At 38.5% G+C, this 16650-nt stretch overlaps 2 protein-coding genes across 2 annotated transcripts; one reads left to right on the plus strand and one right to left on the minus strand.

Moving 5' to 3' along the window:
* Nucleotides 1–652: 652 nt before the first annotated feature.
* Nucleotides 653–3550, plus strand: LOC104249236 (subtilisin-like protease SBT1.7). The gene has a single exon (XM_009805617.2). The coding sequence runs from the start codon at nucleotides 969–971 to the stop codon at nucleotides 3267–3269; it is 2301 nt and encodes a 766-aa protein (XP_009803919.1). The 5' UTR covers nucleotides 653–968; the 3' UTR covers nucleotides 3270–3550.
* Nucleotides 3551–3674: 124 nt separating this feature from the next.
* Nucleotides 3675–14557, minus strand: LOC104249239 (protein arginine N-methyltransferase 2). Its single transcript, XM_009805620.2, has 3 exons — nucleotides 14096–14557; nucleotides 12901–13296; nucleotides 3675–4140 (listed from the first exon to the last, which is right to left on the minus strand). The coding sequence occupies exons 1-3, from the start codon at nucleotides 14367–14369 to the stop codon at nucleotides 3827–3829; spliced, it is 984 nt and encodes a 327-aa protein (XP_009803922.1). The 5' UTR covers nucleotides 14370–14557; the 3' UTR covers nucleotides 3675–3826.
* Between the last annotated feature and the right edge of the window lie 2093 nt (nucleotides 14558–16650).

A 16650-nucleotide genomic window follows, 5' to 3' on the forward strand; every position in this document is an offset into this window, starting at 1 on the left:
ACATATCTTATCCATTTCACTTTTCGTTTCTCTTTCGAAATGAGCTAATTCCTTCTCTTCTTTCTTCTAAAATATCACAATTAGAAATTTAAATAATCCATGCATTCTATTAAATCAACTCGAATAGCAATTTCATAGACTCACCATTCCTATATTTGATCCCAAAAAGAGAGAAAGATATATTTAAAAAACCACTCATATGGAAAATGATGTGTAAAGATCTTGTATATGCGGTGTATTACTCAATTGCTTTTTGCTTATCCCTTCTCTCCGTTAGTGTACAAATCCAAGATTATTTTGATTGATTCCATAGAAAACTTGACTTTTACGGTGAATAGTTGTTCTAAAGAAGTCTGACCTTAAATAGAGATGGCAACATCTTCGTACAAGTCCTGCTTTAAAACTGCACCTTTCAATTCTGAGAGCACTTGAAATACTGCTTTACTTTAGGCCTTTGTTTTTTTCTCTATAACCTTTCAGTAATAATTTTATATGTAACATAGGAACTATACTATATATTGGGAGGCCCATGTTGCTCTGTTAGTATAAAGGTAAAAACTAAAAAGCTACACACACGAGTTGATAGACAGCGTACAATCTTACCTTCCACTTGATCTGCATCAGACAAGAATTGTCACCACTCACCCCAAATTGATAGAAAAATGATTCTCCTAAAGGCTGCATCATTTGATTGGGAAATTAAATAGTTGAATCTTTGACATGATTCAAATATTTCAACTAAGTGGGTCATAGATCAACATAAAAATCTTGACGCCAAGGAATTGTATTCGAACACTCCTTGGCTACTCTATAAATAAGCCCCCATGATTTCCCCTCAATGAACCATTATCAGCATTCATATAATAGCCGGTTAGCACCCAAACCCTCTCTACCAAAGGAAAGAAACTCTTCCCTTTCAGTAGAGAACTTTCATTTTCTGGTTACCTGACACTAAGAACCGCGAAAAGATGGCAAGACCCGGTGTCATGATTCTTTCAACACTAGTCCTAGTGTTGTTTCATGTATTTGTTGATGCTGGCCAGAACCAGAGGAAGACTTACATAATCCACATGGACAAGTCCAACATGCCTGCTGATTTTGATGATCATACTCTGTGGTATGACTCATCTTTGAAGTCAGTATCCGAAGGCGCCAACCTGCTTTACACCTACAACAATGTAATCCATGGCTACTCAACACAGCTAACAGCTGATGAAGCCAAATCACTTGAACAGCAACCTGGAATTCTCTCGGTCCACGAGGAAGTGAGATACGAGCTTCATACCACTCGATCCCCTACATTTCTGGGACTTGAAGGACGTGAAAGTAAATCATTCTTTCTTCAAGCTGAAACAAGGAGTGACGTCACTATTGGTGTGCTGGACACTGGTATTTGGCCTGAATCAAAAAGTTTTGATGACACTGGACTAGGTCCAGTCCCTACGAGCTGGAAGGGTGAGTGCCAAATTGGCAAGAACTTCAAAGCATCAAGCTGTAATCGGAAACTCATTGGTGCAAGGTTTTTCTCACAAGGTTATGAAGCAGCTTTCGGGGCAATTGATGAGACCACGGAATCCAAGTCACCAAGGGACGATGATGGCCATGGGACACACACTGCAACTACAGCAGCTGGCTCGGTTGTAACTGGAGCTAGCCTCTTTGGTTATGCTGCTGGTACAGCACGTGGGATGGCTTCACACGCAAGAGTGGCTGCATATAAAGTATGTTGGGCTGGAGGATGTTTTAGCAGCGACATACTAGCAGGGATGGACCAGGCCGTCATAGATGGTGTAAATGTACTCTCACTGTCCCTTGGTGGCACAATTTCTGATTATTACAGGGATATAGTAGCAATTGGAGCCTTTTCTGCAGCTTCTCAAGGAATCTTCATCTCGTGCTCGGCTGGGAATGGTGGGCCAGGCTCTGGATCCCTCTCCAACGTTGCACCATGGATAACTACTGTAGGCGCAGGGACCATGGACCGTGAATTCCCAGCATATATTAGCATTGGAAATGGAAAAAAATTCAATGGAGTATCACTTTACAGTGGAAAGGCATTACCTAGTTCTGTGATGCCACTGGTGTATGCTGGAAATGCCAGCCAAGCATCAAATGGCAATCTATGCACAAGTGGTAGCCTGATTCCAGAAAAAGTTGCTGGGAAAATTGTTGTATGTGACCGAGGGATGAACGCAAGGGCACAGAAGGGGTTGGTTGTCAAAGATGCTGGTGGAATAGGGATGATTTTGGCAAACACAGACTCTTACGGAGATGAGTTGGTTGCTGATGCACATCTCATACCAACAGCTGCAGTTGGTCAAACTGCTGGTGACTTGATCAAAAGGTACATTGCTTCTGACAGTAATCCAACTACCACAATTGCATTTGGAGGTACCAAGTTGGGTGTTCAACCATCACCGGTCGTTGCAGCTTTTAGTTCCAGAGGGCCAAACCCAATCACACCGGAGATACTTAAACCTGATTTGATAGCACCAGGTGTCAATATTCTCGCTGGTTGGACAGGAAAAGTTGGACCTACAGGTTTGCCAGAAGACACCAGGAATGTGGGTTTCAACATCATCTCTGGAACTTCCATGTCATGTCCCCATGTAAGTGGGCTTGCAGCACTAATGAAAGCCGCCCATCCAGAATGGAGTCCAGCAGCTATAAGGTCAGCACTGATGACTACAGGTTATAGCACATACAAGAACGGAAAAATGATAGAGGATGTTGCAACAGGAATGTCATCTACACCATTTGATCATGGCGCTGGACATGTGAATCCAGCAGCAGCTCTGAATCCTGGTTTAGTGTATGATCTCACAGTCGATGACTATATAAACTTACTTTGCGCCCTGGACTACAGTCCAAGTATGATCAAGGTCATCGCGAAGCGAGACATTTCCTGCGAAAACAATAAGGAATATAGAGTTGCTGACCTTAATTACCCATCTTTTGCCATTCCTTTGGAAACGGCCTGGGGCGAACATGCAAATAGTAGTGCACCCACAGTGACCAGATATACGAGGACTCTAACAAACGTGGGAACTCCAGCTACATACAAGGCCTCAGTCTCTTCTGAAATGCAGGAAGTGAAGATTCTGGTTGAACCACAAACACTTACTTTCAGTCGAAAGAACGAAAAGAAAACCTACACTGTGACATTCGCTGCTAGTTCCAAGCCATCAGGCACAACTAGCTTTGCTCGACTGGAATGGTCAGATGGACAACATGTTGTTGCTAGCCCAATTGCTTTCAGTTGGACATGATTATGCTAATTCTAAGTCATTCACTGCAAATGTACAAGTGCAAATATTCCTATAAAATAATTACTAGTGTGCAGCAGCTACTCCTCTAATATTCCACCAACTAAACAAATAGCCCTGACCTATAATTAAGAGGCCTAGGCAATTCTAGCATCTAGACAAGGAAAATGTTGGTTGATTTGTCCACCAAAAGACTGGTGTTTTACTTGCCTGATTATTATGTACCAAGCCACACAATATGGATAAATACAATTGGCTTTCTGGCTTATCTCAGCCATTGACTATATCTTGCGACTCAATTTGCACTTAAATAATTCCCTTGGAGTAACGGCACATTCATGGCCTAAAAAATTTTAAGAAACAACATAATCAAGAAGGTAACATAATTCTTTTTCCTACGAAGCTAAATTGAGAAAAGGATACCATTAAAAGAGTAAACGGCAAATGAAAGTTACTACCAATATTAAATTCGTTACAAAATGCATACACAACAAGCAAAGAAACGAAGCTTAGGAGACATTCATCTGAAACCACATTATCAATGCTGCTAGAAGAGAATATCATTCTGATTCGCTCATAGACTGACAAACAGGGAGGTAATATGTATCTAACTGCCAGTACTTCTGTTTAACACCCTCCCAAACTGTTTCACTTAAACAATCCTTCACTGGTAATGGTATCAGCTGCGTAGAATATCCCAAACTCTCAAGTTCTAAGGAGACTATCTGGCAGTAGACGATATGAAAGAAAGGGTTACCTCCACATAGACCATTAAAAAATGAATAGATACCACCAGGCTTCAACAATCTAGGAAGATGTTGATGAAATTCCCGCATATCTTCGTAATATTCCCCATAAGTATCAAAAAATATGCCTGCAGAACAAAGTAGACTCACATTAAGATAAAATCACAAAGCTAAGACAAAGAAGGCAACAGATAGAAGCTGAACTTCAACCTAGCAAAAGAAACCTGATCTTGAATAATTAACTCGCATGATCAAGTTTGCAACGTCAGAGATCTATAACTTTTTTTTCCGGCATGCCTTCTATTAGTTGTGTTATTGTTTTTGCAAGTTATAGAGCATTATATGTGTAGTGGTCAAAAATAAATCGTGCCTGCTACGTATTTAGCTAGACGTTCCTGAACCAACTCCTATATGATAAGAGCCGCAGAATCTATCTCATTGTATGACATATTCCACGATCGATTACACGACCACAATCACACCAGAGTGCTACGCTCAGGAACTTCAATACGTGGATCTTTGGCCATGAATCACGACCTCCACATGCCTGGCCCAGTGTTTTTAAGAGCGATAAGCGCAAAAAAGCGACAAGGGCTCGCCTCGCTTCAAAAGCGAAGCGCACACTTTATTAAAGTGAAGCGCAATTCTTAAAAAACATAATGTAAACCTTGCAAAGACACAACATGTACTATGTACCACCAAATCCTCCACAAACCATAGGACAAGCCAAAATCAAAGCTACTAAATTACTAGAATCAACATCTTATTCTTCTACTCTTCTTGTTCTTCTTCAAGATTGTCAAAATCTTGAATTCCTCTATTATCTTTATATTGCTCGTTATCTTCTTCTTCCCCCTCCTCTTCCTCTTCATGATCACTTTCATCTTCATCAATTAGGGATAGGGATCGACTTGTAGTAGCCAAACTTTTTCCCTTCCTAATCGAGCTTGAACTTGAAGTATTCCCCCTTAAACCATAAGGATTCTCCCCAACTCCACTAGCAACCACAACATCACCCCAAGTGAAATTAGAGTCGCCTTCAAATATTTCTTCATCTTCACAATTTTCAGGGACTACAGTTAGCCACTCATTAGCCTCATCAATATTGTCCAAAAGAATTGGATCAATTAGATTGTGGTGGTTGTAGCGACGCCTCAATGCTCTATTGTATTTTATGAACACTAGATTATAGAGGCGCTTCAAGGTTAGTCAATTACTCTTCTTTGTATGAATCTGCAAACAAGATGTGTCAACTAATTAGTAGGAGTTGGGACAATTGAGATATAATTTACTTTATCTCAAAACACAAAATAATTCTTTTTATTTCTCACGTGTTCAAAAACGCTCCAGTTCCTTTCACATCCGGATGAGTTACAAGTTAAACTTAGAACTCTGATGGCGAAAGTCTGTAAATCCGGAGTCTCTATACCATATTGGTCCCACCACTCAACTATAGAAGTCAAAAAATATTCAAGAGTTAAATAAGTATAAAAAATACATTAAAGTTAGAGCTATAAAATATAGAAACACTTGGTCACCTGACGACTTCGTCTTTCTTTGTTTAATAGCAATTCGGGGCTTAAAAAGTCTTTCAGCTGCCTTGTAAATAGCAAGTTGATCTACTATCTTTCTTGCAAGTCTTCATCTGGGGTCAACTTGATAACAACCTCATGGAATCCTGTCCACACTTCTCTAGCCAATGAATTATTCTCATGCTGATCATAAAAGAGTGACGGGTTCAGAATAAGTCTAGCTGCATGCAAAGGTCTATAAAGTTGTTCACTCCATCTTGCATCAATGATCTGAAAGACCTTTGCATATGTCTGCTCATCAGTGAATGATGCTTGAATAGCCTCCTTGGCCCAATCCATAGCTTCATAGAGGTAGCCCATTGGTGGTTTTTGCTCCTCATCCACCAAACGGAGTGCTTTAACCAAAGGGCCACCAATTTTAAGAGCATGAAGGACATTATTCCAAAAAGAATAAGAAAGAATAATGCGTGCAACATCTTTCCCGCACTTTCCTTTGCAAATTTACTCTTGCTCCATTTCTCTGAAGTGAACAACTTTCTCAAATTGGCGTTTTGCAAGTGGATATTATTCAAAGTCAAGAAAGCAGTGACGAACCTTGTCTTGCCCGGTTTCACCAAATTTTTTTGTCTGGTGAATCTTCTCATCATATTCAATAACAAGGGCAGCTGAGAAATATAAGAATGTACCCTAACGCCCTAGCTAAAAACTGTAGAGAAGGGCTTTTCCTTGAAAATGTCCCCGAATATTAAGTTGATACAATGAGCAACACATGGAGTCCAATAGACATTCTTGTACGCTCCTTCCACCATGCCACCCGCTTTCACATTTTCACTCGCATTATCAGTGACCACTTGAACAACTTTGCTTGGGTCAATCTTTTCAATGGTGTTCTGAAACAATGTGAACATTTTGATGTGGTCAGTGGATGAGTCGCTAGCATCAATGGACTCAAGAAACAAACTTCCCTCGGGATAATTCACCAACACATTAATAATCATTTTTCAGTTTTTGCCGTCCACTTATCCATCATAATGGAGCAGCCATATTTGTTCCACACAACTCTATGTTCCTCAACAATTTTATCAGTCTCCTCCACTTCCTTATTTAGATAAGGATCTCTAATTTCATGATAAGTGGAAGGCTTCATTCCAGGTCCGTATTGACCAACGGCCTCAATAAAGTCTCCAAGTGTCATAGTTGACACAATTGAAGGGGAACCCAACATCATAGACCCATCGTGCAAAAGCTCTAATTGCACGATCCCTCAAAATGTCCTTAGCAATTTTTTGTACATCTTTTCCACCGCTCTTTGCTTCCGGCTTTTTTGGGAAATAGCAATCTATAGGACATTTAATCCTACTCGTACCCGTCGATGATCCATGGCTTGAAGAGATTGCATCTCTTCCCCGTTTTGTCGGAAGTGACAATTCTTCAATATCATCATCATCATCAAGATTGGTCACCAATGGTTGATGACTCATTTGATTTTTTTGCTCCTTCTTCTTCTCAACAAAATTCTTTATTTTATCCCTCACCTCCGATGGGCATTTCGGACAACTTGTGACGTTTCTATCGTCACCAATAAGATGGAATTTAAAGTGATAAATTCCACCTGTTGTAATCTTGTTACAAAACTTGCATACAACATTTGTATTCTGCTCATTAACTCTATCGCCATATCGCCAAGTCGGGTCTTTCTCTTTTGAACTTTGAGACATTTTGAAATCCCTATTAAGATATAAGAAGACAAGAGGGGTTTCTCTGATGGTAAACAACCTCAACTTCCAACCAAGAGGTTGTGAGTTCGAGTCTCCCCAAGAGCAAGGTGGGAAGTTCTTAGAGGGAAGGATGTCGGGGGTCTATTTGGAAGCAACCTCTCTACCCCAGGATAGGGGTAAGGTCTGCGTACACACTACCCTCCTCAAACCCCACTAAGTGGGATTATACTGGGTTGTTGTTGTTGTTATTAAGATATAAGAAAATACATAATCAAATAAACTGAAAATACATATAATATATATATAATAATTAATTTTATAAACTAAAATACACATTAAAAAATCAAATAAACTAATATATATATATATATATATATATATATATATAAAATAATGAATTTTCTAAAATGAAAAACATATCAAATTAATCAAAAAACTGAAAATATAACATATATATAAGAATTAATTTTATATACTGAAATATACACTAAAAAAATCAAATAAACTGAAAAATATAACATATATAAATAATAATTAATTTTATAAACTAAAATACATATTAAAATTAATAAATAAGAAGCATAAAAGGCGGGGAAAGAAAGAAAACTAGTGCCTGCCCTAGCTGTGCAGACGCTGGACTGGTCAGACTTCAGAGATAAAGGAAGAAGAAGAAGGAAGAAAGAAGGAAAAAGAAAGAAAAAAATAGCAGAATCTGGACGGGAACAAGAAGAAGAAAGAAAAAAATGAGAAGAAGAAAGGAGAAGAAGAAAATTACCTGGACTGGACTGGTCACTGGTCAGCAATGGTCGAGTCTTCTTCAACGGAAGAAAGGAGAAGAAGAAAAAAAATAGCAGAATCTTGAAACCCTAGGTTTTGTCGATCGAAGAAGAGAGAATAAGAAATGGTCAATTTTGGTCTTAGGGGTCTGTTTTGTATAATAAAAAACAGACGCAAACATTTTTTTAAAAAAGGGCCCTCTGCGCTTTTTTAACAGAAGCGATCGCTTCGTTGCTTCTGTCGCTTCTTCAACTGAAGCGCACGCTTCACACGATCGAGTCGCCTCAGGCTGGGAAAAACGATGGCCGGTCGCTTCGCGCTTAAAGCGACGAAGCGATCGCTTTTTCAAACCATAGCTCACTGATGTTACTGTCTCCGCTCAAGTCCAAAGGAATAAGGCTGAGAGTCCACTGGATTCCTCAACCAACCCTGAGATATTTGGTCACGGTCTTACCCAACTAACTCACATCTTTGTCTTTAAAGACTCCAACGGTACTTGGACTCTGAGATAACCAAGTCTCCTATTCTACAAATGGGTAGTCAGACCTTCCACAATCGAACATCCAAACATACTACTATCAGCTTAGTCACAAAAACAATTACACTGCTCATTTTACAACTTCCACCGCTGCAACCTTTAATTTTCTTACTAGATAGAATACTTTGTACCTTTCTGCTTCAACGAAGCCCTGTAACGATTGGGGACAGGCACTATCAATAAAACCACCGCCCTCTGTCTCTCTTTGTTTACTATGTGCTCTTCATTTTATTATTACGATCCTTCCCTGGTTGATAATAGATTTTACCAGTGTTTTGGAAAGCGTTAAGCGCAAAAAAGCGACGAGGCCTCGCTTCACCGAAGCGAGAAGCGAAGCGCGCGTTTTTTCATGTGAAGCGCAATTTAACACATAAATTAAAAAAAAAATAGGCATAGATAAATGGCTAAGAACTCATTAAAAATAACATATTAAGCAAATGTTTCAATTCTTGAATCAAGAAGCAAATAATAGATACTAAAACTAGATAGTGAATAATCCTCAAAAGTCATAACATATTAAGCAAATGCAAAACAAAATCACAAAAGGAGCAACATCCTATTCTTCAACAAGATCTCCAAACTCTTGAAGTGTAATCATGTTCGAGTTATTATATTGGTCATCATCATCTTCTTCTTCATCGGAGAGGCTTCATTAATTAGGGTTCTACTTGTACATGTACTTGTACTTGTAGATACTCTTTCTTTGCTCCTTAAAGTACTTCCCCTAAAACCATAAACATTCTCTTCAACTCCACTTGCCATAAGCAACATGACCAAAAGTGAGACCTTCTCCTTCAAACACTTCTTCTTCATGATTTTCGGGGGCTCCGGTTAACCATTCATTTGCTTCATCAATGTTATCCAATAAAATTGGATCAATGATATTGCGAGCTTTGTAACGACGAGCTAATGTTCTATTATATTTTACGAACACGAGATCATTGAGTTTCTTTAGCTCAAGCATGTTCCTCTTCTTAGTATGAATCTGCATAATAAGATGTAGAAAGTAATTAAGAGGAGTACTTAGGACAATTGAGATAAACTTTAATTTAGTAATAATGTAATATAGCTTCTCACATGTTCATAAACACTCTAATTTCAAGTTAAGCTTTGAACTCTAATAGCAAATTGTTGCAAGTTTGGAACTTCATAACCAAATTGCATCCACCATTCAACTGTAGAAGTATTATTTTAGAAGTTAATAACTTAAAAGTTAAAGCTCTAAAGAGTAAAACAATTGAAAAAACTTGCTTACCCGGTGCCAATTTGGTTCTGCCTCTAATGGCCGAAGCTAATCTAAGAATTCCATCGGCTTGCATATACACACCAAGCTCTTGCCCTATTTTGTCTTGCATCGCTTCATCTGGCACCAACTTCGCAACATATGCATGATACCCCTTCCAAACGTCTAAATCTAAAGTCTTGTTCTCATTGTTTGTGTAAAACAATTCGGGGTTCAAAATATGCCCTGCTGCATATAAAGGTTGATGAAGCTGATCATCCCACCTTTTATCAATGATTTCAAACACTTTCTCATATTTCCTCCTACCATGATCAAATGCCTTCTCAATAGCTTCTTTAGCCCTATCCATGGCTTCATAAATGTATCCCATTGTTGGTTTTTTCTCCCCATCCACCAAACGAAGTACAATAACCAAAAGGATTACCAACTTTAAGTGCTTGAACAGTGTCATTCCAAAAATATGGACCAATAATAAATCTCGCAACTTCTTTCCCAAGAGCTTCCTTTGCATAGATACTCTCACTCCATTCGGTTGACAAGAACAATGTTCGCAAATTTTGCTTTTGCAAGTAAAAGCTATGCAAGGTCAAGATAGCTGTTGCGAATCTTGTCTTAGCCGGTTTCACCAAATTTCTTTGTTTTGTGTATGTCCTCATCATGTTCAACAACAACGGCCTTTGACTAATGTAAGAATGTATCTTGATCGCCTTAGCAAAACTTGAACCACATTTTCCGGTCCAACTTTCAATAGTGTCTTCTCAAACAAGTTGAACATTTTATTAGAATCAGTTGAGGAGTCACTAGCATCATAAGATTCAAGAAACACACTACCTCTCAGAGAATTCACCAAAACATTAATGGCCATTTTTTCATTTTTTGCAGTCCATTTGTCCATCATAATGGAAAAACCATAAATTTTCCATTGCGCATTATGCTCCTCGACAATCTTGTTTGTCTTCTCCAACTCCTTTTTTAGACAAGGAACTCTTACTTCGTGATAGGTATGGGGCTTCATTCCTGGGCCATATTGGCCTACGACCTCAATGAATTCACCAAAATTATCGGTATAATTCACACAATTAAAAGGGAGCCCCGCATCATACATCTACCTTGCAAAAGAATCTACAGTGCGCTCCCTTAAAGTCTTCCTACAATAATCTAAGTCAATAGCTTCACCCTTTCTCTTTTCATTTGGTTTTTGTGAGAAAAAAAGATTAAGAGGACCTTTCACATTGCTACCGACGGTGAATGATCCACTTCCACTTGTTGAATTCTTTCTTTGAGATTTAGATGGAGGTGGCCTCATTATATCATTGGCTTCAAGGTCATCCTCATCCATTTGACTATCTTCATCAAGAAGATTAATCATAGATGCTCCATGGCTCATTGGATTTTTTAACTCATTTTTTTTCTCAACAGTCTTTAATTTCTTGCTGAACAGAATCCGGAACACTTGGACATTCTTTGACATCTCTAAAACCACCAATTAGATGTCTCTTGTGACGATGTATTCCACCGTTATAAATTTTTTGACAAAAGATACATTGCACTTTTGTGTTAGTACTGCCAATTGCAACTCCATAGGCCCAAGCTGGATCTCTTTTTTGGCTTGATGCCATTGAATAAGATTGAATTTACTACAATCAACAACCACACAAAAAAAAAAAAAAACAGAACAGTTAATTTTTTCTTCGAACATTCTGAACAAAAAAACAGAGAAATACAAACCAGAAAAACAGAGCATAGATTAGGGCACAAAAACAGAGCAATAAAAAGTGAAAAAAATAGAAAGAAGAAGAGAAAAATAGAGCGTAGAAAGAACAAAGCAAAAATTAGGGCACAACCGCACAAGAACAGAGCAATAAAAAGTGGAAAAAAATAGAAAAAAAAAGAGAAAAGGAGTCAAACAGGAACTGAAGAAAATCAGAGGAAGAGAAGAGAAGAAGGAGGAGGAGAAGAAGAAGAGAAGAAGAGAAGGAGAGAAGAAGCACTGAAGCAGTCGTTGAAGCAGCGGTCGTTGGAGCAGCAATCGCTTGGAGAAGAAGTGTTTGTTTGCGTTAAGTTTTTGCCAATTTTTTTTTAAAAAAACCCTAACAGATGCTTAAGCGCGCTTTTTGGATCGCTGCGCTTCTCGCTTAACAGGATAAAGCGTGCGCTTTTTTCATGTGAGTCGCTTTTATGGCAGAAAAGCAAACTAGCCTCGCGTCGCTTCAGCGAGAAGCGCACGCTTTTTACAACACTGGATTTTACCGTCTATAGTATATTTTTGGTTGTGAGGCATTAATGTCATTGGAACGACAAGAATCAACATATCAAATCAACAGTTATTAGCTCGAAAGAAATTACTCCCTCGTGAAGATAAACATTTAAGAGGATAGCCTCCCAACCTCCTACAAAGTATTTTAGAGAGGAAATTAATTTTATGTACAACTGTGTCTCTAAGTTCATACACCCAATAATAAAAAATTTGCAAGTGCATACATAGCCTGAAGAACATGCATCAAGTATTCATGATAACAAGAATGATGCACAAACTATAAACATGGGATACTTAGTAGTAAAATCAGTTGATATTTACAAATGATACATTGACGATATTGATGATGACAAGAATGATGCTTCTCTTCCATGGCTTCTCCACTATTGCATTTCTTTTTAAAAGCTTCTATGACTCTGCTTTGCTTGAGCCGAGTATCTATAAGAAATAGCATCTCTACCTTCACAAGGTAGGGTAAGGTTGTGTACACACTGCCCTCCCCAGACCCCACTTGTGGAATTACACAGGGTGTATTGTTGTTGTTACATTGATGGGATGTTTCCTTCAAGGTTTTCAAGTTTTCCACGCTAAACTTAAGTGCAGTGAAACTTTGAAGTAGGATATCCTCATGTTCCCTTTGTAGCTTATAGCTATGATAAGAGAAAGTGATTTATTTATTTAAATAACTGAAAATCTATAAAGAACAAATTCACAACACAAGCAACACAGCAGTAAAATCAAAAGCAAGTGTATTATTAGCATATGTTGAGTAAACAGTTTCTTTCTTCTTTTAAAGTTGGGAAGGCTAGAAGTAGGAGTTTACCATCATAAGATTCAAGTACTGAAATGACATCTTGCCACCGACCAAATATGATTTTCACATTCTCCTTCTCACCCCACCCGGCGCGTATCATACGATCATAGACCTCTGGATGAGCTTCAATGATAGTGTGCGACAAAGGCGCATATTGCTGTATGGCAGTATCTACGAGGCCCATCCCAAATCCAATGTTCAGTATGTGGCCACCATTTGAGCAGACAGCCTTCGCGTGAGCTTCCATCAATGGCTTCTCCCAAGCCATCATAACAGCCTTGCTATCAGCATCCATAATCTTATCTTCACTGAAACTAACTCTATCTTCTAAATAGTCCCCATCTGAGTTCCCCTTTGCATTTTCTTTCCTTGCGATTGTCCCAAGGATTAACTCTGCCTGGATTGCTATATAATGAAGAGTAAACATGTTTGATCAGTAATATTAAGCTAAGCAGCTTCAGAATTTTAGTTGAACTACACATGATATAAAAGCGAGTAATGGCTTCAAACGCACTTTTCAATAGATCTCTATCCGATAATATCAGGTTGGGGAAAATAGACAAACATTAATGATAATAATATATACAACTAGTACTTATTAAAGAAAGCAACAATAAATATAAATTATATACTTCTATAAGTTAGTTTTTGTGTCATTTCTTTACTGAGTACTAACTATTCCTTCCGTCCCTAAAAATCTGACACTCTTTCCATTTTGTGATGTTCCAATATGTTCGACACCACCCAACTGATGAGTTTATCAGACTAAGTTTTGCAACCATTACTTAGATATATTCTTTCACTACCACTAATATAATATAGACATCAATATACAGAAACTAGTGCCTAGTCAGAAAACATCACATAAAATTAGATGGAGGGACTACATAATTTACCTATGCCTACAAAATAGTAAGTTTAAAGCTGTCAGCCACATAAGATAGAATAACAGGTAGATTGGTTCACGAATACATGAAGTATTATGCATTGGATAATAAAACAGGGTTTTTTATGCCGGAAATGTAATGTCAAAACTAGTCCCGTTACTTCAAGAGTATTAATGTGATTTAAGTCAGTCTTATCCGGGTATTGCTAATACACATATTATTACTCCACATTCCATCTCACTTAGAATAATACATAAATTTTCTAATAACTTACGATGTTTTATAAGAAACAGAATACAAGGATTAAAAGTAAGCACCGGAATTGAGAAGAACGTCAAAGGCGTCTTGATGACCAGCGTCCATGGCGAAGTCACCGGCAGAGACATTTGAAGGAGATAAGGCATTCCATGGGGCACCAGCATCGAGAAGAGCTTTTACCACCTCGGCGTGGCCGTGCTTGGCGGCGTGCATCAGCGGAGTAAGTCCGCCTTTATCGAAGTAGGTGACATCGGCGCCGGACTCAATTAGAGATTTGATTTCGTTGATGTTTCCATTCCCAGCTGCTTCACAGAGTGCTTCTTCGTCCGCCATGTCTGAGCAGAAACTCTGGGAATATTTGGCGGTGATTTTCTTTAGTTTGGACTTCGGAGTGTGAGGGTTTTAGGGGCAGATTGCAATCGTTGAATTATAGGTTTTAGTATTATTTAATCCTTAATTTTGTATAAAATGGATACGAGCTACCTCCACCTAACTCTGTCCATCAATACTCGAAAAAATATGAACAAATAACCTATTACTTTTTGTTTCTATTCGGATTTTAACCTAACACTTTATGGTTCTCCACCCATTTTATTGATCATTAGGTTACATGATAAGTGGGAATTTTGACTGCTTAGTAGCCCCTTTTAGCTTTTGTTTCAGTCCGAACGTATTGAATTATGTTCCCGAAACTAATAAAATTGTGCAAATTGCAGGAATACTGGAAGTTTGGTCGCCCGAGATAAAATCAGACACAAAAAGGAGTGTTCCGAAGCACAAGGCAATAAAAGGCGTAGAAGCACAAAAGTTCGATCTGCAAAAGGAATTATGCAACCGCCGAAGAAATTGCAGACCGCAGAATTCCATCTGCGACTGCAAACCAAGAAGGAAAATCTAGCACAACTTTCAGCAATGTGCAGATTGTAAGCACATGATTTTTGCCCTATATGAGAATTACTCCCAAAAATTCAAAATAAAACAATTTTCCTTTGTGTGCAATTTTGAGGATTTTGTGGCATTTTTTGATAATTATTTGTATTTGTACATGCATGTTTATTTGTTAAATTAATAAAAAATACAAAAATATGTCGCATTTGCATTTAGAATTTAATTCTACAATTAGAAGCAATTAAATTTGTTTTTTTTACAAGAACAAAAAATCATAAAAATAATGTACGTTGCATTTTTAGCATTTAATGTCCAAATTGTGTGATTTTATCGTAATTGCTATTTAATTGTATGTTAATTGTTATTGAGAGTTAATCTGCACTTTTATAAATTAATTTAGTTCTATATGATAATTTATGATTTTTAGAATTTAGTTTAGTTTAAGAAAAAATAAAAGAAGAAAAAAGAAGCAATAAAAGAGGAAGAAAATCGGATTGGGCCACCTTCTAATTTAAATCAACCATGGCCCAAATCAAATAACCCTACCGGGTCGACCCGACCCAGTTCGCCCCATAACCCAAACTATGGTTAATCCCATACCCCCATTTTCATTTTTTTTACCCTAAAACCCCTAAAAGCTACCCGCCCCCCCCCCCCTCTCTTCTTCTTCTTCTCCAAAACCACCCCCCCTTCCCCTCGTCCCAAGCTCCATGGCTGACCCCAAGCTCCAGTTCCAGCCTCCTCCTCACGACCAGCTGCTGCCCAAGTTTCGTATTCATCGACGAACAACACCCCTCGTCGTCGTCCACCCAAACCGACATGGCTACTCTTTCTTCTTCTTCTTCGTGCCCAGCTCCACCATGAACGACCAACAACCATGGTTGTTGTTTCTTCATCTTCACCAGTCCGTCGACCTCCAGTCCAAAAATGAGCTCCACCAAGCAACCAAACAGTCCATCGCTCCATGTCTAGCAGCCATTGTTGTTGCTTCATCTCCGTCGAGCACCAGTCAGCCATCATGGCTGCTGCTTCACCTCCCATGGCTGGCTGCGTCGTCCAAACAAACCCCCCATCGCTGCTGCTGCTTCTTCGTTGTCAACCCTCCAAAATAACCACCAAAGTAGCAACACATCTGCTCCTCACACCCAGCAGCAGTCCGGCGAACTCCGGATCGTTTCCGTCCAGTTCATGGTCGTCTTCGTCATCTAGTTCATGGTCGTCTTCGTCGTCCAGTTCGTGGTCGTCTTCGTCGTCCAGTTTCATCACTTGAAATCAACCGGAAAATATACAAAATTTCCGGGCAGATTCGAGTTATTTTGGTTTCAAAGTTTCCGGGCAGATTGGTTTCCGTTCGAGTTCGTCGTTGTTCCAATCCGGTTAGTTGGTTTAAGTCTCATTTCTGTCCGTATTTTTCTTGATATTCTCGGATCTGAAATCAGTATATGTTTGTTTCTTTCTTGTTCGTGGTTTATCATTTCTTGATTATTTCTTCAGTTTGATTTTATTCATTTAAAAGAATTTAGTTTTAATATAGAAGTGTGTTAGTTTAATAACTTGAATCCTTCATCTTGGTTGTAATATTGTTAGATTTAGTTTGAGGTTCAATTGATTATTGAGTTTAGTGATTTGAATCTGTTTATTTGTTCTGTTTAAGTTTAATTTGAATTTGAGCTCAGTGATTTGGATATACTTGTTTGTTATTGTTGTTGAATCTGAAAGTAGATTT

The sequence above is a fragment of the Nicotiana sylvestris genome, chromosome 4, assembly GCF_000393655.2.
Source record: "Nicotiana sylvestris chromosome 4, ASM39365v2, whole genome shotgun sequence".
Classification (NCBI taxonomy): Eukaryota; Viridiplantae; Streptophyta; class Magnoliopsida; order Solanales; family Solanaceae; genus Nicotiana; species Nicotiana sylvestris.